The 20,604-nt window shown below is 46.2% G+C and overlaps 1 protein-coding gene across 2 annotated transcripts; it reads left to right on the top strand.

Moving 5' to 3' along the window:
* Window positions 1–7: 7 nt before the first annotated feature.
* On the top strand, window positions 8–20,604 carry Nfs1 (NFS1 cysteine desulfurase). 2 transcript variants are annotated; one of them, XM_052184078.1, is made up of 13 exons: window positions 8–170; window positions 758–849; window positions 2,446–2,562; window positions 4,749–4,832; window positions 9,882–10,034; window positions 11,960–12,053; window positions 13,150–13,284; window positions 15,306–15,463; window positions 16,120–16,225; window positions 16,830–16,911; window positions 17,763–17,846; window positions 18,919–19,008; window positions 19,914–20,604. In XM_052184078.1, the coding sequence occupies exons 1-13, from the start codon at window positions 74–76 to the stop codon at window positions 19,975–19,977; spliced, it is 1,356 nt and encodes a 451-aa protein (XP_052040038.1). In that variant the 5' UTR covers window positions 8–73; the 3' UTR covers window positions 19,978–20,604. The 2 variants fall into 2 exon arrangements, with proteins under 2 accessions (XP_052040038.1, XP_052040039.1); XM_052184079.1 differs by lacking the exon at window positions 2,446–2,562.

Raw genomic sequence — 20,604 nt, 5'->3', positions numbered from 1 at the left:
AGCGCAGTTACTTCCGGGAGCATGGGCTGAGGACTTGCAAGCCTGGCGGACGGTGTGCTCTGTTGCTGGGAACATGCTGCTCCGAGCCGCTTGGAGGCGGGCGTCGTTGGCGGCTACCTCAGTGGCCCCGCGAAGGTCCTCAGTGCCCACCCGGGGACTGCGCCTGCGCGGTATGTTCCCTTTCCTTTCCGCTCCCATGGCGTCTGGAGCGACGAACCCCTTGTTTCGGTGCTGCTAAGCCCTTGTTTCGGTGCTGCTAAGCCCTGCATTGTCGCGAATCCTATCCCTCCCCCCCCACCCCCCCGTGTTCCATCGCCCAGACTCTTCCGGTCGCCTGGTTTCATATTTTTTAAGGATGGACCTTACATCTGCACTTCATTTGAGGCGGAGTCTCAACCTTCAGATCTCTGCTGGCCAAGTCTTAAAGATGCTATCTAGTCCAGCCTCCTCCAGCCGTGAACCTTTGAAGGGACCTGCGCTTTTCACTTTTTTTTTCTAAATGGTTTTGCTTTTTACAGCTCATCCCACTCGGTGCTGTGTTGTTTGAACATTGCTCCCTGCTGCTGTCTGCGCCCCTTGCGAGAACCCTGTGTCTATTACTTAACTCGATGTCTTTCAGTGCGTGTTGTTGTTTGTTTACTTTGATACTGGACCTCAGCCTTCCTTAAGTTCGCCTCGAAGAAGCTTTGACCATCTGTTGTCTTGTGTGCCGTTGGTCCACGGTTTTTCTCACTTTGACTCTACACTCTGTTGTCAGTTGTAGATCATGCCCCCCATTCGGCTGTTCCCTCAGAGGCAGAGGCAGTGCTGCGACCTCTCTATATGGACTTGCAGGCCACAACTCCTCTGGTAAGGAATAAAGGGTTCCTTGTACGGAGGCAAGGTTAAAGGACAAATTTTACCAAACGTATACCTTTCTGCAGACTTGAGAACCATTAAATGTACTAGAAAAAGGAGCTGCCAGGAATCAGGAGGCTTAGATGTTAGTTTTGTAGCTACTGACCTTGTCAGATCCTTCCAGTGCAGGCTTTATAATTAATAGCAAATCAAATGCTCAGGTCTTGGAGCTGGACATTTGACATGGGGGAGTTTGAGTGAGCTTAAGCCCAGCCTGAGCCACATAGCCACAACACCTATGTTGTTGTTTTGTTTTTAATTTTTTCGTATATGAGTACACTGTAGCTGCCTTCAGACATATCAGAAGCAGGCATTGGATCACATTACAGATGGTTGTGAGCCACCGTGTGGTTTCTGGGAATTGAACTCAAGACCTCTGGGAGAGCAGTCAGTGTTCTTTAACTGCTGAGCCATCTCATCAGTACCCTCAAAACTGTGTTTTAAAAAGAAAATGCCAAGAATAATCCAATATATGGGCTCTGGAATTACTAGGACTACTCTATTAACTGTATAAATTTGGTAAAGTGTTAAATGGGCTGAAAGACATAGAAGTCCTGCATTTGACAATCATCTAATAATAATAGTTATTAGGGCCAGATATATAGCTCAAATAGCAGAGGACTTTCCTGAAATATAGGAAGCCTTGAGTTCAATCCCCAGTGCCACATAAATCTGAACTCCTGTAATCCCAATACTTGAAAGAGGCAGTAAAATCAGAATCTTAAGGTCATCCTTGGCTACTTGTCAGTTCAAGGCTAGCTAGGGATATGAGACCTTTTTATTCATTTACTTTTATCTTGCAAGTATTTGCTTCGATGTTTATGCACCGGATTAGTGCATTGTCTGGGGAAGCAAGAGGCTGGACTTAAATAGCCTTTTATGAGCTGTCATGTGAGTGTTAGAAATTGAGCCTGGTAGCTGGGTGGTGGCGCACACCTTTAATCCCAGCACTTGGGAGGCAGAGGCAGGCAGATTTCTGAGTTTGAGGCCAGCCTGGTCTACAGAGTGAGTTCCAGGACAGCCAGGGCTATACAGAGAAACCCTGTCTCGAAAAAACCAAAAAAATAGTCTTGCTGGCAGGAGGATTATTTGGTTGGTTTATATTTTGGGTACTATGTGGGGTGTTTTGAGACCAGGTCTCAATACCTGGAGCCCTGTCTGTCCTAGAACAACCTCTGTAGACTCGGCCTCCAACTCTGAGATTTGCCTGCCTCTGCCCCTCAAATGCGGTGATTAAAAGTACGTACCACCACACCTGGCAGGCTTCTAAATCTGAGGCCAGATTCAACTACATAAGACCTTAATCTTTCGCAAAAATCAAAGACAGTGCTTACAAACTACTTGTGGGAAAGGCGGAACGTTGTCATTCCCAGTGGTTTCGAAGTGGGCGGATTTCAGGTTGCTGTTTGATTAGTGTTCGAAGAAGTTGAAGAAAGCAGACAGCATCTGAAAGGCTGGAGATACACTGAGCAAGGCGGGCAGGTATCGGCAGATGGAGCAGGTTCTGAATTGACTTTGGGCTCAAAAAATCTATTTTCTCATGTTCAGGATCCCAGGGTGCTGGATGCCATGCTCCCATACCTTGTCAACTACTATGGGAACCCACATTCTCGGACTCACGCATATGGCTGGGAGAGTGAGGCAGCTGTGGAACGTGCTCGCCAGGTTAGCGCAAAGCACTCTGAGAAGATCCGTTCAGTGGTCCCCGAGAGACATTTCGTTCTTTAGAGGTGGAAATAGCTGTTTTTCTAGAAGAGACTCAGATAGCTGCTCTGGAGTTTGACTGTACGTTTTTAGTTAGTTCCCATATTCCCTAGGTAAACTACCTCTGACAAATCCTCTCATTTCTCAAAGCCTAAACTCCTCCTCATTCAAGTGGAAAGCGAAATATCTCATGCTGTTTAAGATCATTGGGTGAATTAAATGAGGCAGTGCTGGTAAAGGTTAACACTTGCACATAACTCAAAACATATGTAGGAAGAGTTCAATAAATACTTTTTTTTTTGGGAAAGATTTATTTATTATGTGAGTACACTATAGCTATCTTCAGACATTCCAGAAGAGGGCATCAGATCGCATCATGGATGATTGTGAGCCACCATGTGTGGTTGCTGGGATTTGAACTCAGACCCTCTGGAAGAGCAGTCAGAGCTCTTAACCACTGAGCCATCTCTCTAGCCCAATAAATACATTTTTAAAAATGTATTTTGGCCAGGCGGTGGTGGCGCACGCCTGTAATCCCAGCACTTGGGAGGCAGAGGCAGGCGGATTTCTGAGTTCGAGGCCAGCCTGGTCTTCAGAGTGAGTTCCAGGAAGCCAGGGCTACACAGAGAAACCCTGTCTCGAAAAAAACCAATAAATAAATAAATAAATAAATAAATAAATAAATAAATAAATACATTTTGTGGGTCAACAGGATTCCTCCATGGGTACCTCATGGGTACCTTCACATAATGACTTGAATCATTATGGACACAGGTACCACGTCCATATGTGGAGCTAGCAGAGGCTGTCAGATTTCCTGGAACTAGAAGTTAAGGATGGTTGTGAGCTACCATGTGGGTGCTAGGAACTGAAACTGGGTCCTCTGCAAGAGCAGCAAGTGCTCTTCACCACAGAGCCATCTTTCCAGTTTCTTACTTGCCTGTTTGTTTGCTTGTATGAGACAAGATTTCTCTGCATAGCCCTGGCTCTCCTGGAACTTGCCTTGTAGACCAGGCTGGCCTCAAATCACAGAGATCCACCTGCCTCTGCCTCTAGGGTGCTTGGATTAATGATGTCCACCACTACACCCAGCAAAAATAATTTTTAAAAATTACAAATGTGTGTGTGCATGCATGCATGCGTGTGTGTGTGTGTGTGTGTGTATGTGTGTGTGTGTGTGTGTGTGTGTTTGTGCGTGTTCATGTACGTGTACACATATGTACCAGAGTTTTCAGTGTGGAGGTCACAGGGCACCTTGAGCAGTTTCTCTCCTTCTACCATATGGGTCTCAGGGAATAAATCCTAGGTCATCAGGTTTTTATAACAAGTGCCTTTACGCACTGATCCTTCTCACTGGCCCCTATTCTGGTTGAGGCCAGTTCCCCGCCCCCAACCTCTTTGTCTCATATTTTATTTATATGAGTACACTGTAGCTGTCTTCAGAGACTCCAGACGAGGGCATCAGATCCATTACAGATGGTTGTGAGCTACCATGTGGTTGTTGGGATTTGAACTCAGGACCTCTGGAAGAACAGTCATTGCTCTTAACTGCTGAGCGGTCTCTCCAGCCCCAGCTTTCCACTTTCATCTAAGATGGCTTGGAACTTACTATGTCTCCCACACTGGTCTTAGATTCACGGCAGCCTCCTGAGTGCACGTATTTCAGGTGTATTCCACACTTGATGTGTGTAGAGCTGGAAATCATACCCAGGGCTCCATAAATATTAGGTAAGCACTCCACCAACTGAACTGCATTGGACATTCTGTTTGTTTTGTTTTGGTTTTTGAGACAATGTTTCTCTGTGTAGCCCTGGCTGTCTTAGAACTTACTGTGTAGACCAGGCTGGCCTCAAACTCCTGAGTGCTGGGATTAAAGTGGTCTGGCACTATGCCTACCTTCCATTTGACACTGTCAGCCTGTCTTAGAATGGAGAGAGGATAGAATATCTGAGCTGCGACTGTCAGTTCCTTTTTATCTCATGCCAGGCTACAATGTTATAGCTAGTAGGCACAGAGTGCCCATGTGGGCAGTTGGTTGGTAGGAGGCAGGAGATCTTCTCTTGGTCCAAAACTCTGTCCAGGTTGTATCTGCAGCCCCTTCACTGCCCAGGCATTGATGTGATGTATCTCTGTCTCTTGGCTTACAGCAAGTAGCATCTCTGATCGGAGCTGATCCTCGGGAGATCATTTTCACTAGTGGAGCCACTGAAGCAAACAACATAGCAGTTAAGGTAAGAGACAGGGTGAGCTGCTGCGTGGTGGAATATTCCTTAGCGTGGGAGGGCGTGTGGTAAGATGGAGGTCAGAAGCACACAGGAGGGAGCCAGGCACTATCTCTGGCTTCTTGGACTTAGCCATCAGTGCCCCTCTGTTGTTGTAAGTCAGTTACTCACTTCTCCCTAGTGCTTCCTCTGCCTTAAAAAAAATGTATGGCGTCTAACTCTGTAGCGTCTGAAATCACCTTCTACCTTAACTTAGGTTCTGAATGTCAAGCTCAAGGCCGCAGGCACGTGTCCTTGCCTCCAGGCCATCCGGTGTGCTTTCCGCAGCCTTCTGCACTCAGGTCTGAGTTCAGTGTGGCCGTCGCTTAGGAAGGAAGGTGGCTCTTAGACCTCTAACAGTCTGGGGTTTTTTTTAGGATGTTAGTCTTTTTAAAAAGTAAATAACAAGCCGGGCAGTGGTGGTGCACACCTGTAATCCCAGCACTCTGGGAGGCAGAGGCAGAGGATTTCTTAGTTCAAAGCCAGCCTGGTCTACAGAGTAAGTTCCAGGACACCCAAGGCTACACAGAGAAACCCTGTCTTGAAAAAACAAAAACAAAACAAAACGAAAGACAGGGTTTGTCTGTGTAGCCCTGGCTGTCCTGAACTCACTCTGTAGACCAGGCTGACCTCGAACTCAGAATTATGCCTGCCTCTGCCTCCCAAGTGCTAGGATTAAAGGCATGTGCCACCACCGCCTGGCAAATTTTTTCTTTTAAAAAATAATTTGTGTACATGGGATATCAATTTCGTTTTAAGGATGTGTTCTTTAAATTTTTATTGCAATTTTCTGTGTATTTTTCTTACATGTATGTCAGTGTACCACGTGCATACTTGCTGCCTGAAGCTGGCCAGAAGTGTGTTGAATAACCTGATTAGACCTTTGTGAGCTGCCATGTGAATTCTGGAAATTGAACCAGGGTCTTCTTTAAGAGCAACAAGTGCTCTTAGCTATGAAGCCAACTTTGTAGCTCTTTTATTTATCCTTTTAAGATATTTTTATTTTATGTGTATGAGTGCTTTTGCCTGCATATATGTCTATGTACCAACTGTGTGCAGTGCTTGCGGAGATCAGAAGAGGGTGTTGGATCCCTTGGGCCTTGAGTTAGACATGGGTGTGTGCTACCATGTGGGTATTTGGAACTGAACGAAGGTTCTCCGAAGAGCAGTCTGTTCTCTTAACTGTTGAGTATCTCTCCCGCAAACCCTACCACACCATCTTTTTGTTTGTTTGTTTTTTTACAGACAGGGTCTTTCTGTGTAACCCTGGCTGTCCTGGAACTCACTTTGTTGACCAGGCTAAACTGGAACTCAAAGATCTGCCTGCCTCTGCCTCCTGAGTGCTGGCATTAAAAGTGTGTGCCGCCATGCCTGTCTTCCAGACACTATTTTTATTTTTCTGTGTATATTAGTGTTTGTCTGTATGCGAGGATGTGCGGAACTGGATGCGAGGAACTGGAAGATCTGCCTGCCTCTGCCTCCTGAGTGCTGGCATTAAAAGTGTATGCCGCCATGCCTGTCTTCCAGACACTATTTTTATTTTTCTGTGTATATTAGTGTTTGTCTGTATGCGAGGATGTGCAGTCCATGTGTGCCTGCTACTTGTAGAGGCCAAAGAAAAATGTTGGAGCCCCCGGAGCTGGAGTTAGAGATGGTTGTGAACTGCCGTGGAGGTACCGGGAACTGAGCAAGGTCCTTTCCAAGATCAGCAAACTTAAATGTTGAAAATCAGTGTGCAAAGCAATGGCTTTTATTAAGGACTCTGCGCATGCCTCCCACTCTCCCTCCGAGGTCCTCACTCACTCGCCTTCTGCCTTGCCCTGACTTAGCTGCCCTGCTCCGTTCTGCCCCCCTTCTGTGCTCAGCCCCAGACTCTCTCATGGCACATACTGTCCATTAGCCTCTCCTTCTCTTCATTAAGATTATCTTTCCAGACAGGGAGGTGGCTCAGTGGATAGTGCACTTGCTGTGCAAGGACCAGAGTTCAAATCCTCAGAGTGCAGGTAAAGGCAGGCCCAGTAGAGTGTGTCTTTGCATCTGTAATCCCACTGGGGCAGAGGCAGCAGACTCTCCAGAAGCCTGCATGTCAGCAAACAACAAAGAGACCTTGCTCCAAATAAGGTGGACGCTGAAGACGGACACTAGACTACCAGATGTTGTCCTCTGACCTCCAAACATACAGACACATACATACAAAGATCTTTCTCCCCTCTCATGGTCTCCTTTCTACCTTTTTGACTTATGAACACACATATATCTATATTCACATGCACATGCAAATAGCATTTATGTTTTTTAATTAATCAACTTGTATGTGTGCATGCATGCGGCACAGCACACATGTTGGGGTCAGCAGTAACTGGTGTGAGTTGGCTCCCAAGATTGGATTCAGGCAGTCAGCTAGTGGCAAGTGTCCTCACGTGCTAAGCCAGCATTCAAGCCCAGTGTTTGTTTCTGTATCTTATTTTACTTAACATAGTGATTTCTGATTCCATTTATTTTTCTGCAAATGTGATTATTTCATTTTTCTTTCTGTATGAATTAAATTGTGTTGTATATGTAACTTCTTCTTCTTTTTTTTTTTTTTGGTTTTTCAAGACTGGGTTTCTCTGAATAGCCCTTGCTGTCCTGTAGTCCAGGCTGGCCTCGAACTCTGAAATCAGCTTGCCTCTGCTTCCCAAGTGCTGGGATTAAAGGCATGCGCCACCACTGCCCAGGTGTTTTCTTTATCCATTCATCTGTTGATGAACATCTAAGCTGGTTCTATTTCTTAGCTATTATAAATAGTTAGCAAAGCTGGGTGTGGGTGCATAGCTTTAATCTTAGCACTAGGCAGAGGCAGGTGGATCTCTGAGTTCCATGGCTATGTTGTGCCCAGATTGTAAAAACCCCAAAGAGGAATCACAACCCGTTGTCATCGCATGAGGGTCTTTATTCTTTTTTGTTCTTTTTTGTTCTTGTTGTTGATTTTTTTTGAGACAAGATTTCTCTGTATAGCCCTGGATGTCCTGGAACTCACTCTGTAGACCAGGCTGGCCTCGAACTCAGAAATCCATCTGCATCTGCCTCCCAAGTGCTAGGATTAAAGTGTGTGCTACCACCGCCCGGCTCAAGGTCTTTATTCAAGCCTGAGCTCCGGCCACCAACTTTCCTGATGGGACAGGGAAGAGAACCCCCAGGTCTAAGTGAAGGGGGTTTATAATGGGACAAACCTCAAGTGGGGTTTTCAAGCCTTGGCATAACATGAGAGTGTAAAGGAATACTGTCCTTCAAACCTGATAATGTTTGTTCAGACAGGGGGATGAACCATGCAGTGGAAAGGGACCTTTTCTGACCTGGGGAAAGTAACTTGTGCTATGAGAAGCTGGTGTATTTTTACAACTGGCCATAACTGTCTGAGAACACATAATTGCCTCTTTTTCATAGTCCAAGAATGGGCTGTTATCATTTCAAGGGCATGGCTTCTGTTTCTTTCAAGGGCAGAAGCCATCTGCACCGGAGAATGTCAGTTGTTAATCAGAAGAGGGGGTGAGAGTTTCAGTGGTGGCTAGGGCAAGCTGCTTTTCGTCTGTTTCCAAGGCTGGCGGTTGCTGCTCCCCCTGCCTGCCACCCTTCCCCCCTCCCCCATGAGGGGAGGAGTGGTAACTATTCCGGCTCCGTGCAGGGTCAGGAGAATGTAGGATTTGATGCGAGGTGTCTCCTGTCTCTTCAGCTACATAGTGAGACTGTCTCAAAAAACTAAATCCCTGAATGGTAATTGAGACTGAAGCCTGAAGCATATGCTATTCCAAAAGAACGCCCCTCAAATAAAAACAGAAGAGAGGTCCGAACTAATCGGTGTTTGTAGTGCAAAGCAGACATGAAAGCAACATGGAAATGTAAGGCAGTATGATTCATCGACTGCAGAATCAACGGCACGAAACCGTTCAGGAGCCAGATGTGAAAATATATATAAAAAAAGAATTTACTAGTGAAGGCCACCAACATTGGAGGCCACAGGAGAGTCTCGGGCATTATGCTCACCCACACCAGCCCCCTCTCGGCACTGGAGCTCCCTGCCTGGGCCTGTCTTCCTGGCTGGTGTCCCTGGCTGGTGTCCCTGGCATTCTCCTGCCTCTGCTTCTGCAGTACTGGGATGCAGATGGATTCTGGGTAGAGCTCCATCCTTATGCCTATTTATTTAGACTTAAAAAAAAAAGATTTATTTATTTTTATTCTATGTCTATGTGTGGATGCCACCTATGTGCCAGGTGCCCTCAGAGCCAGAAGAGGGTGTCATATCCCCTGTCAATGGCAGTTGTCATTACCAGTGTATGCTAAGTCCAGAGTCCAGGTTCTTTGTAAGTGCAGCAAGTGCTCTAAACGGATGAGCCCCCAGGAGCCTTCACAGCACGCAACTCCAAGAGGTCCTCGTGCGTGTGCAGCAAGCATCGTAGGGATGGAGTTGTCAGGCTCATCATTTATTTATTTGTTTGTTTGTTTGTTTATGAGTCAATAAGTTCAAGTGTTCCTCTGTCCTTAGTCCCCAAAGTAGCAAGGACTACATACAGGCTATTGCAATCAGCTACATTGATTTCCTTTCTTACTTTTCTCGGTTCCTTTTGTTTCTTTGATTGTTTGGAGACAAGATCTTTCTAAGTAGCCCTGAGTAGCCTGGAACTTACTATGTAGACCAAGATGGTCTCAGTGTGCAGGTGTCCTCTTGCCCCTTAGTGCTGAGACCATTGGTATGTGGGCTATACTTGGCTATTTTTTGTTTCTCCTTTTAATAAGATAAATGTTCATTTGAAATTCTGGGTATTTCAGTCTTTATTAGCCTATCTTTATAATTTCTTCTCATGTTAAAAGTATCACATACACAAGTGGGGCCTTGGTCTGACATAAAATGTCTTTAGCATATTCGAGGCTCTGGGTTCAATCCTGACCTTACACTCACAGAAAGACTGTTTATAAATGGGATTCATGTTAATGCTGCCTCTAAGTATGTTACCCTTTTTTTCCATTGTCATCAATTCTTAGGGTGTGGCCAGATTCTACAGATCAAGGAAAAAACACTTGGTCACCACCCAGACAGAACACAAGTGTGTGCTGGATTCCTGCCGGTCTCTGGAAGCTGAGGGCTTTCGGGTCACTTACCTCCCAGTGCAGAAGAGTGGGATCATTGACTTAAAGGTAGGAGTGCCACTAGGCCAGAGGGACAGAATGGGCGGAGCCTGCCTCCATCCTGTAAGTCTTCAGCTTTTGGTGGAGCTGATCAATGGGGAGAGTGGAGCATGACTCAGGCCTGCCAGAGAAGATAGTGTTTATGTGTGCACTGTTCTCCATGGAAAACTCACCTCTTGGTGCTTTTGGTGATTCTGGTTTGTATGAGAGCTACTGGACATGCGTGTAGGATGTCAGGGACTTATATTACAGGAGAACTCTGGCCTCTTTCTTCTCTGCATTGATGTTTCTTATCACTGCAAAAGCCAACATGTTAGTATAGGCTATATATGGGGAATTCACTCTTAAACTCAATGCACTGGAGACTCAAACAAGAGGATCAGCAGAGTCTGGGGATAGCCTGGGCTACAGAGTGAGTGCCTGTCTAAAAGAAAAGGCTTGAGTATAGGTTTCTGTACTTGTCCATGTCTGTCCTCATGTGATTACACTGCTTTTATTGCTGTCTCTTTGTAGCAGCTTGGAATCAGCCTTTGTTTATTTGGTCTAGTTAGGGTCTCATATACGTTTTTTGTGTTTTATGTTTTGTGTTTTGGTTTATATTTTTGTCTTTGCAACAGTGTTTCAGGACTCTCAGGCTGGCCTGAAGTAGCTATATAGACTTGAGTGACCGTGAACTCCTGATCCTCCTTACTGAATCTATTAAGTATTGGTTTTGCGGTCATGGGCTGCCATACCTACCCACAGAGGTTTTCTTTGTCCTTTTAGATTTATTTCATGGGTTCCTGGGTGTTACAGGTGGTTATGAGTATGGTGTTGGGAATCCAATTCAGGGCTTCTACAGCAGCAGCAATTGCTACCTACCCCTGAGCCATCTCTTCAGCCCATCTTTCTTTTCTAAAGATTTACTTATTTATGTATGTGAATACTCTGTTGACATACAATGACTATGACAGAGAAGGCATCAGATCCCATTATACATGGTGGGTGCTGGGAATTGAACTCAGGGATTCTGGATGAGCAGCCAGTGATTTTAACAGCTGAGCCATCTCTTCAGCCCCCACATTTTTTTATTTTTATGAGGGTCTCAAGTTGCCCAGGCTGGCATTGAATTCACGTTCTTCCTGCCTGTATCTCCTGTGATCTGGGATTATGCACATGTGCTACCAGGCTTGGCCTTGTCTATAACTTTTATTTTTTGTGTTTGGGTGTTGTGCCTGCATGCATGTCTGTGCCTGGCACCCTTGGAGACTAGAAAAAACTGTTCAGCCCAGTGGTGGTGGCACACGCCTTTAATCCCAGCACTTGGGAGGCAGAAGCAGGCGAATTTCTGAGTTCGAGGCCGGCCTGGTCTACAAAGTGATTTCAGGACAGCCAGGGCTACACAGAGAAACCCTGTCTCAAAAAATCCAAAAACCAAAAACCAAAAAAAAAAAAAAAAAAAAACCAACAACAACAACAAAAACTGTCCAATACTCTGGACCTGGAGTTATAGACAGCTGTGATCCTTCTTGGTGTACTAGGAATGAAACCTGGGTCCCAGGTAAGCAGACGTGCCCACAGCTGCCGAGCCATGCCCGCAGCCTCCTGTGTTGTCATGTTTGTCCGCTGTTACTATTTGGTTTTTTTTGTTTGTTTGTTTGTTTGGTTGGTTGGGTTTTTTTTGGTTTTTCAAGACAGGGTTTCTCTGTGTAGCCCTGGCTGTCTGGAACTCACTCTGTAGACCAGGCTGGCCTTGAACTCAGAAATCCGCCTGCCTCTGCGGATTTTTATGAGGATCTCAAGTTGCCCAGGCTGGCATTGAATTCACATTCTTCCTGCCTGTATCTCCTGTGATCTGGGATTATCCCAGTGCTGGGATTAAAGGCTTGTGCCACCACTGCCCGGCTCAGGTTGTCTCTTGGCATCATAGAGACTCTTTACTCCTACATTCTTAGGAACTAGAGGCTGTCATCCAGCCAGACACCAGCCTGGTCTCCATTATGACTGTGAACAATGAGATTGGCGTAAAGCAACCGATTGCAGAGATAGGTGAGTATGATGGGTTCACCTGATCCCTGTCACCTGGGGTCCATGGAAGGAGCAGGGACACAGAGTTCTGACACAAAAGCCCAGAGGGCCAATGGGAGGAGCTCCCTGCCTTGCAGACCCACCTTCTGGCTGGCTCCTACTTGAGAATTTAGAATTTAGGGTTGCGAGCCCTTCCTGGCTCATGCTGCTGCTGCTACTGTTATGTTTTATTTTAGCATTTGCTCCAAATGACAACAAAATAATAAGAAAAACTCATATATCCTTTTTCTCTCTTAAATAAAAAAGTATTTAAAAGGAGATGTTACATTCAAAAGTCCAGAGTTAATCAGGTGTGGGAAGAATCTTGGGAGTCAAAATGTCATGTGTATTTGTGGTTTGGTGTTTTACCCTTGAATTTTTATTTTTTTTTTAAATTATTTATTTATTATACGTAAGTACACTGTAGCTGTCTTCAGACACCTGAAGGAGGGCATCAGATCTCTTTAGTACGGATGGCTATGAGCCACCATGTGGGTGCTGGGATTTTAACTCATGACCTTCAGAAGAGCAGTTGATGCTCTTACCCACTGAGCCATCTCTCCAGCCCCCTACCCTTGATCTTTAGAGTAATAGAAAAGAGATTGGGAGTTGGGAGGGAGGTAGAGAAGGAGGGGGAAGGGAAGAGGAAAGTAGAAAGGCAAGAGAGGAGCCGGGCAGTGGTGGCGCACACCTTTGATCCCAGCACTTGGGAGGCAGAGGCAGGTGGATTTCTGAGATCGAGGCCAGCCTGGTTTACAGAGTGAGTTCCAGGGCAGCCAGGGCTACACAGAGAAACCCTGTCTCGAAAAAAAAATCAAAAAACAAAAAACAAAAAAAACCCAAAGAGTAAGATAGGACACATGCACACACAAACACACACACATGTGCACACACATGTATATATGTGTATATATATACATATATATGTATAGGTATACACACATATATGTATGTATGTGTACATATACATATATAGATATATATGTTATCAGTCACTTAAATTATTTGTGGTGCCTAGCAACACTGATGTCAGGTTCCCTTCACTGTGCCATGTGTCTCCTTCTCTGTCATTCCTTAGGGAAGATTTGCAGTTCCAGAAAGGTGTACTTCCATACTGATGCAGCCCAAGCTGTTGGGAAAATCCCACTTGATGTCAATGACATGAAAATTGATCTCATGAGCATCAGTGGTCATAAAGTCTACGGCCCTAAAGGTACCAGTCCCTGCCTGTTCTTCCACATGCTCAGCACGACCTCTGACGCCTGTGCCTGCTCTCTGAGAAGGCTGTACGTTCAGAGTGTCCTGACTGTGGATGGATCATTCAACAACAGCCAAAAGCACTTGCCTCCTTGTAGATACAAACAGCTGCTGTGTATGTAGTTGACATTCTTTCGTGATCTCTTCACAGTGTCCTTAAAAGGGACATAGGTATGGATTTGGCTGAGGGAACAGAGTTCTTTTAATTCAGGTCCTCACTAGGCATATGACATAAATAAAAACAAAGAACAAAACAGATTTCATTAAGTAGGCTGATATTTTTATGTGCTCCTCCATGCTGTCTGCCAAGGTTACTCACAGGCTGTGATTAAGTCTTGTGAGCTGCTGCTATAGCTCTTAACTTGGACTCTACAATGTGACTTGAGTGTGACCTCTTTTCTCCCTGTTGACTACTCCCGAGGGTCCTGAGACGTAGTCTCACCTGCCTTTGGGTTTGTATTCCTCCCTCCTCAGTCACGGGTGACAGGGCCGTAGAGATGTCTGCTGGGCCTTGCCTGAGTGGCCTTTTACAGTTTGTCTATTCATGCATAAGGACAGCCATACTTGCCCTCTGCCCCTTTTTACCTAAACTAAATATGTTCTGATCTTGCTTTTCATCTAGCACTTCATCTGAAAAATAAAACCCAATATCAGCCATGGGACCATATTCTTTAATTCCAATGCTCTGTAGACAAGCATATCTCTGTGAGTCTAAGGCCAGCCTAGTCTCTGTAGTGACTTCTGTGTCTACACAGTCCCTATCTTTAAAAGAGAAAGAAAAGAAGGAAGGAAGGGATGGAAGGAGGGAGAGAAAGAAAGACATTTCCTCTTGATTACATACTGAGTTCTAGGTCTCCCTAGAATACGGGAGACTCTAAAAAGAAAGCTGAAACACAGGAAAACGTACAGAGGCCCTTCCTCCTCCCTTTCTCTCTCTTTAGGATTTTGTACTTTCCCCAAGGCTGGCTCCCCCCCCCTCCCCCCCGTGCTGCACTGTGAGCCTGGGCCACCAAGCCTGACCTCACTGTTTCCCAGCAGTGTATTTTAGAGTTTTCCAATGACAGCATTAAAGAGTGTCAATGTCTTCTACAGTTGCTTGGTGTGTTATCGTAGGAACCTTTCATAATGTATTTGATGCCACCTACATTGTTTCAGTCTCTCTTTAAGATTACTTTAGGTGTGTGACTGCTTTGCCTCCATGCATCTGAGTATACTGTTTGAGGGCAATGATGAAGACCAGAAGATGGCACAGACTCCCCTGGCCTGCAGTTATAGCCGTGTGAGCTGCACATGGGTTCTGGGAACTGAACCTGGTTCCTTTGTAAGAGCAGCAAACCATTGAGCCATCTCCATAGCCCCTAGTGGGTTTTCCCACTTTCTTTTGTTGCCCCTCCCCGTCCTCTTTTTCCTCCTCCTTCCTCCTCTTCCTCCTCCTCCCCCCTCCTCCTCCTCCCTGTCTTCTTCTTCTTCTGCCTTATTTTTTATTATTGGGGAGTTTTCTGATTATTTTTATTATGTGGAGCAAGGACAGGTGCCTGGAAAGTCTCCAAGCGAAGGGTCCTGGGTCTCCTGAGTTTTAGTTCCAGATAGTTGTGAGCTCTGTGACGTGGGTGCTGAGAACCACGCACGGGTCCTCTTTAAGAGCAGTAGTTGTTCCCATTGCCCATCTCTGCCTCATTTCTGGTCCTTTGCTCTTAAGAGTAGTCCTCTGTTGTGGGCTGTCAGGTCGTCCTGTATAGGGAGCTGCTTGAAATTATTTTGGTCATTAATATGTGGTATACCTGCTGTAACGTCATTGTACTGAGTACTTTTGCTACAAATTATGCTTTTTCCATTTCTCCTTTTCCTTCCATTTTCTAATTTAGAAAAAGTTAACTATAGAACTTGAAATATTTTAATGTTTTTTTTTTTTTTATAAAGTAGTATTTTTGTTTCATTATGTTTCTCTTTTTGTTCTAACAACTTTTCTTTCCCAAGGCGTTGGTGCTATCTATATCCGCCGTAGGCCCCGGGTACGTGTGGAGGCCCTACAGAGTGGAGGCGGGCAGGAGCGGGGCATGCGGTCTGGGACAGTGCCCACACCCTTGGTGGTAGGCCTGGGAGCTGCATGTGAATTGGCACAACATGAAATGGAGGTAAGTATTGGGGAGAGCAGTAACCCTGCCCCCAGCACTCCCCCCCCCCTGGTTTGTGACATTAGCATAAATGAGTCTGATCTCTGATGGAAGAGGACGTCTACAGAAATCCTGCCTTTGAGCAGCTGGCCTCCTGTGCTTGAAATCCTAGTTGTCTTGGAGGCTAAGACAGGAGAATAATTTTCAGGTCAAGGCCATCCTGGGCTATATAGCAAGACTCTGGATCAAAATAGAAAGTAAAGGGCTGAATCAGTAGTAGAGTGCTTACCTGGGATGTGCAAGACCTTGGGTTCAGTTCCTTGTAAGTTAACATAAAATGGGCATGCATACACACTAAATTAAATTAAAGTCTGCTTTGTCAAGGAACCGCAGCCCCTTGTTCTGAAAGATGTGATCCAAAGCCCATGCATGCCCTGCTTGAAGTTAACAGTCCATTTTTCTGTATGCTGTTCACACCGTGTTCAGCTCCTAAGCACTGTTTATACTCCAGACAGTAAGCCCAGGGCTGGAGATAGAGTGGTCTCCGCTCACAGCAGGTCAACAGCAGGGCCTGCATGATACATCGTCACTCCTGGGTAGGGGGAAGGGCTTCTGGAGTCCGTTATACTGAGCTGATGCTGGTCACTGCACTTCGTTCTCCCCTGCCTGCTCCTTAGTATGACCATAAGCGGATCTCAAAGTTAGCCGAGCGACTGATCCGGAAGATAATGGAGAACCTTCCAGATGTGGTGATGAATGGGGACCCAAAGCAGCACTACCCTGGTACGGCTCATCCTTCCCGTCCCCCACTGCTTTCCTTTTTGCTTTATTTGATTTTGTTGTTTTGAGGCAGGGTTTCTCTGTACAGTCATGACTGTCCTAGAGCTCACTCTGTGGACCAGGCTGGCCTTGAACGCATAGAGATCCACTTGCCTCTGCCTCCCACGTTCTGGGAGTAAAGGCATGCACCACAACACCCAGCTCTGGTTTTTTTTGTAAATTTTATTTATGTGAGGCTGGAGGATGCCCTCCTTGACACCCTTGTGGAGTCACTTTTCTCCTTCCACTCTCCCATTGGTTTCAGAGACAGAATTCAGGTCACCAGGCGCATGCAACAAGGGCTTTACCTACAGAGCTATCTATCCTGGTGCCCCTCCTTACCCTACCATTCTGTTTTTATTTCTGAAATATATTTTGTAGCTAAAAAAGTATTTTTGTCTGTCCTTGTCTCCTTCGTGGTAGGTACACTGTACCCCTGAGCTCCCGTCTCCAGCTCTGTCTCCTTCATGGTAGCCACCCCGTACCCCAGCTCTGCCTCCAGCTCTCAGCCTCTATGCTGGCAGACGCCGAAGCCCAGAGCACCGTCATTATGTGTTCTTTTCTTTAGGCTGTATCAACCTCTCCTTTGCATATGTGGAAGGGGAGAGCCTGCTGATGGCACTCAAGGACGTTGCCTTGTCCTCAGGGAGGTGAGTTAGACAGGCCCTCTGGCAGTACCATTAGCTTGCCTGTCAGGTACCTATGTGTCACTGAGCTTGCTGCTGTGGATAGGACAGAGCTCTTGATCACGGTAAAGCGGTAAAGCTCCGGCGTTAGGCGATGGCCATGGCTAATGTGACCTTTAGCGGCTCTCCTTAGAAATTGGTGATTTGCACCCGGGCAGTGGTGGCGCACGCCTGTAATCCCAGCACTCTGGGAGGCAGAGGCAGGTGGATTTCTGAGTTCGAGGCCAGCCTGGTCTACAGAGTGAGTTCAAGGACAGCCAGGGCTATACAGAGAAACCCTGTCTTGGAAAAAAAAAAAAAAAAAAGAAATTGGTGATTTGTAGGTCCTAGATGTGTCTTTTTTATTTCCTTTTGAGACAAGATCTCCTTATGTAGCCCTGGCCATCTATCCTGAAATGCTCTAAACAGACCAAGATCCTCCTTCCTCTGCCTCCTGAGTGCTGGGATTAAAGGTGTTCACCACTGTGCTTAACTGAGAATGTCTTTTGTAGGGCTGAGCTAACAGTTTGGATGTTAGCCACCCAGGGTTCGTCTGTCCTCCAGGCTTACATAGTGTATTTTCGCCCTGGCCACAGAAGGTTCTCTGGCTGCTTGGCAGGTCCAGTGTGTGGGTTCTTCTGTTCTCTCACTCTCTGGCTGGCAGTGTCCTTAGTCCACGAAGTTATCTATCTAACCAGAGAAGCTGGGTTTACATCCCAGGATGTACGGGCATCATCAAACCCCATGACATTTCCAGGCTGTGTTTCTTCTGTCCTTGTGGTATGATTTCAGGGTGTGTCCTATGGACTAAAGTAAAATTTTGTCTCCATCCTTAGTGCCTGCACTTCTGCGTCATTGGAGCCTTCTTATGTCCTCAGAGCAATCGGTACCGATGAGGATTTAGCACACTCTTCTATCAGGTCAGTGAGTTCAGCTGCAGAGAGACAGAGACAGAGAGAGACAATAGAGACAGAGTGCATGGGTGCAAGAATGTGTGTTTGTGAGTGTGTGTGTATGGGGAATGTTCTTGTGTGTGTGTGTGTGTGTGTGTGTGTGTGTGTATATGTATGTGGGGGGGGCATCTGTGTATGAGTTTAGGGGTTTGTGTGTGTGTGTTTGTGTATGAGAGTGTATGTGTTTCTGTTTGCGTTTGTGTGTGGCAGGTGTATGTGGGGGTGGGTATGTTTCTGGTTTGTTAAGGTTTCTTCAGAAATTCAGGCCAGGCGGTGGCGCACGCCTGTAATCCCAGCACTCTGGGAGGCAGAGGCAGGCGGATTTCTGAGTTTGACGCCAGTCTGGTCTACCGAGTGAGTTCCAGGACAGCCAGGGCTATACAGAGAAACCCTGTCTTGAAAAAAAACCAGATCCAAAAGAACCAAAAAAAAAAAGAAAAGAAATTCAGGCTGGTCTTGAACTCTGTCCTGTCTTCACTCCAGAGTGCTGAGATTTCAGGAGTGTGCTCTCCATATCTAGTTTATGTAGTTTGGGGTAATCGTGCATGATAGGCAAGCACTCTTCCTGCTGAGCTATGTCCCTGCCCCCTTCTTGAATCTCAGTGAAGATGAAGATGTCTGGGTCCTGTTCTCAGCTCCTCTGCCTGTGAGGTCTAGAGCAGATGGAGGAACTTGACCCTGGATTCTGGTCCTGAGCTGTGATCTCAGAAACCTTTACCCAGAGAGGTGGCTCACCCATCTCTTGTTTTCCTCCTTTGCTCCGGTAGCTCTTGTCAGCGCGGTTGGCTTCCAGCTGACTCTGTAGCCAGAGAATGCCCTTGCTTGCTCTGTGTCTGCCTCTCAAGGGCTGGAGATGCACCACCAACTCAGACAGAGATTAAACTTAGGACCTCATGTGTGCTAAGCAGGAACTTCATCTACTGAACCCCATCCCCAACCCTTTCTTGATCTTTTATTTAGTATGTTCTCAGTGAGTATTGGTCAAAAAACTAAAAAGCAAACCTGCTGCCAGGTGTAGAGATCTTCTGTGTTCTCTCAGGTTTGGCATCGGCCGTTTCACGACTGAGGAGGAGGTGGACTACACTGTGGAGAAGTGCATCCACCATGTGAAGCGACTTCGAGAAATGAGGTATGTGTGACTGCATGCAGGCTCCGTGGAAGACACGGGACTGCTTACACCTTTCCGCTGATGCCTAGACTCTGCTCATACTGCCAGAAACTCAAGGGGAAAGGGATTGTAGGATGTAAAGATTCCACAAAGCAAGGAAGTAGACCTCCTTGGCTACTTGTTCTTCAGAGTTTGTTTTAAAAACTAGATTTCTATTTATAGCATAGAGGTTGCATCTCTATCATCAGTAAAGGCCCTGGGTTTGTTCCCCAGCCCTGAAAAACCAATGCAAGGCTGAGGTTAAAGGTCAGTGGTAGTACCTACCTAGAAGGCTAAAAGCTCAGACCAGATCATGCGCATGCGTTCCTGACGTTATAGCTCACAGGATGCAGCAGGAAGAGTGCTGTGTGTCCTTTTCTAAGAACAAAGCAAGGTCGTGATTTCGTAACACTGAGGAAAACTAACTGAGGACACGGAAGACCGAAGCTCAGCAGAAGAGCTGCCTTGTGTGTGCGAGGCTCTACCTCTCATCTTCAGTGGCAGAAGCAAACAAAGAACTCTTCATAGCTCCCATCACTCCCACCACCACAAAGTAGGTCAGGTCGAAGGTCATCACCCACAAGCTTCTCAGTAGCATTTCTTATATAAGAGGGGCGGGCACTCGGGCCTGAGATCTAAGACATCCTTCCAGGTTACAGCAATAATAGAAAGTCTTCCTGGTTCTGGACGTTAGGAAGAGCCTTGGACCAAGCAGGATTTATAAAAGCTAGAAAAGACATGTTTGTCTCTTGTATTGGGGTTCACCAGGGCAAAAGGCAAAGAAGCAACAAGGACAGGAGGCAAATGACTGCTCGGGGCTGAGAGGCAGTGTTGCCTGCTGCTTCCTGTGTGACCGTCACCCACGCAGTGCCTTTTCTCTTTGGCAGTCCTCTCTGGGAGATGGTGCAGGATGGCATTGACCTCAAGAGCATCAAGTGGACCCAGCATTAGAAGAGTGGGCTGTGCCTTTGTGCTGGCCTGGCTGCTCCGGCCACACTGATCCATGCACAGCCAGGAACCTCAGGATCTACAGGTGGTCCTCTGTGACTCCACACAATGTTTTCTCGTGAGAAATTGAAGGAAGTGTCTTTCCTAGCCTCGGCTACTCTGTAGGCACATATTCCCTGTTCTTCCTCAGGAGCTCTTTTCCCTAGTGTGGCCGTTTTTTATCTGAGGGCCTGTAGGCACTGCCCTGCTGCTGCCTCGGGGGAGTACCTACCCATGCGGAGATGGAGGAATGGGAAGAAGGCTCTAGGTTCAAAGACTGCTTCTCTGTGCATATTTGAATCATTACTTTTGCTGCTCACCTGGACTGGCGCCATTACGGACTGGGATAGACAAACTTTATTTTAGCCTTTTTTGTGGCTTCTAAAGACATCTTTTTGTATCGACTTCAGCTGAAGAACAGCAAATTGTATTAAAGTCTCTTTTCCTTTGGGGGCTCATCTTCCTTCCTCTCCTTTGACTTAATATAAGTAGAAATATCCATGACTCTGCCCATTATTCTCATAACTTGTTTAATTCACTAAACTTTGTTAATTTGAAGATTGGAGAAATAAATTCCCATTTCCCCTCTTA

Source organism: Apodemus sylvaticus, chromosome 5 (genome assembly GCF_947179515.1).
Source record: "Apodemus sylvaticus chromosome 5, mApoSyl1.1, whole genome shotgun sequence".
Taxonomy (NCBI): domain Eukaryota; kingdom Metazoa; phylum Chordata; class Mammalia; order Rodentia; family Muridae; genus Apodemus; species Apodemus sylvaticus.
This window is presented reverse-complemented; position numbering and strand designations above follow the sequence as displayed.

Coding starts and splice junctions, on each gene's coding strand:
- Nfs1 (XM_052184078.1), top strand. CDS start 74: ATGCTGCTCCGAGCCGCTTGGAGGCGGGCGTCGTTGGCGGCTACCTCA. Junction 13,285..15,305: donor TAAAGTCTACGGCCCTAAAG/GTACCAGTCCCT, acceptor TTCTTTCCCAAG/GCGTTGGTGCTATCTATATC. Junction 16,912..17,762: donor GTTGCCTTGTCCTCAGGGAG/GTGAGTTAGACA, acceptor CTCCATCCTTAG/TGCCTGCACTTCTGCGTCAT.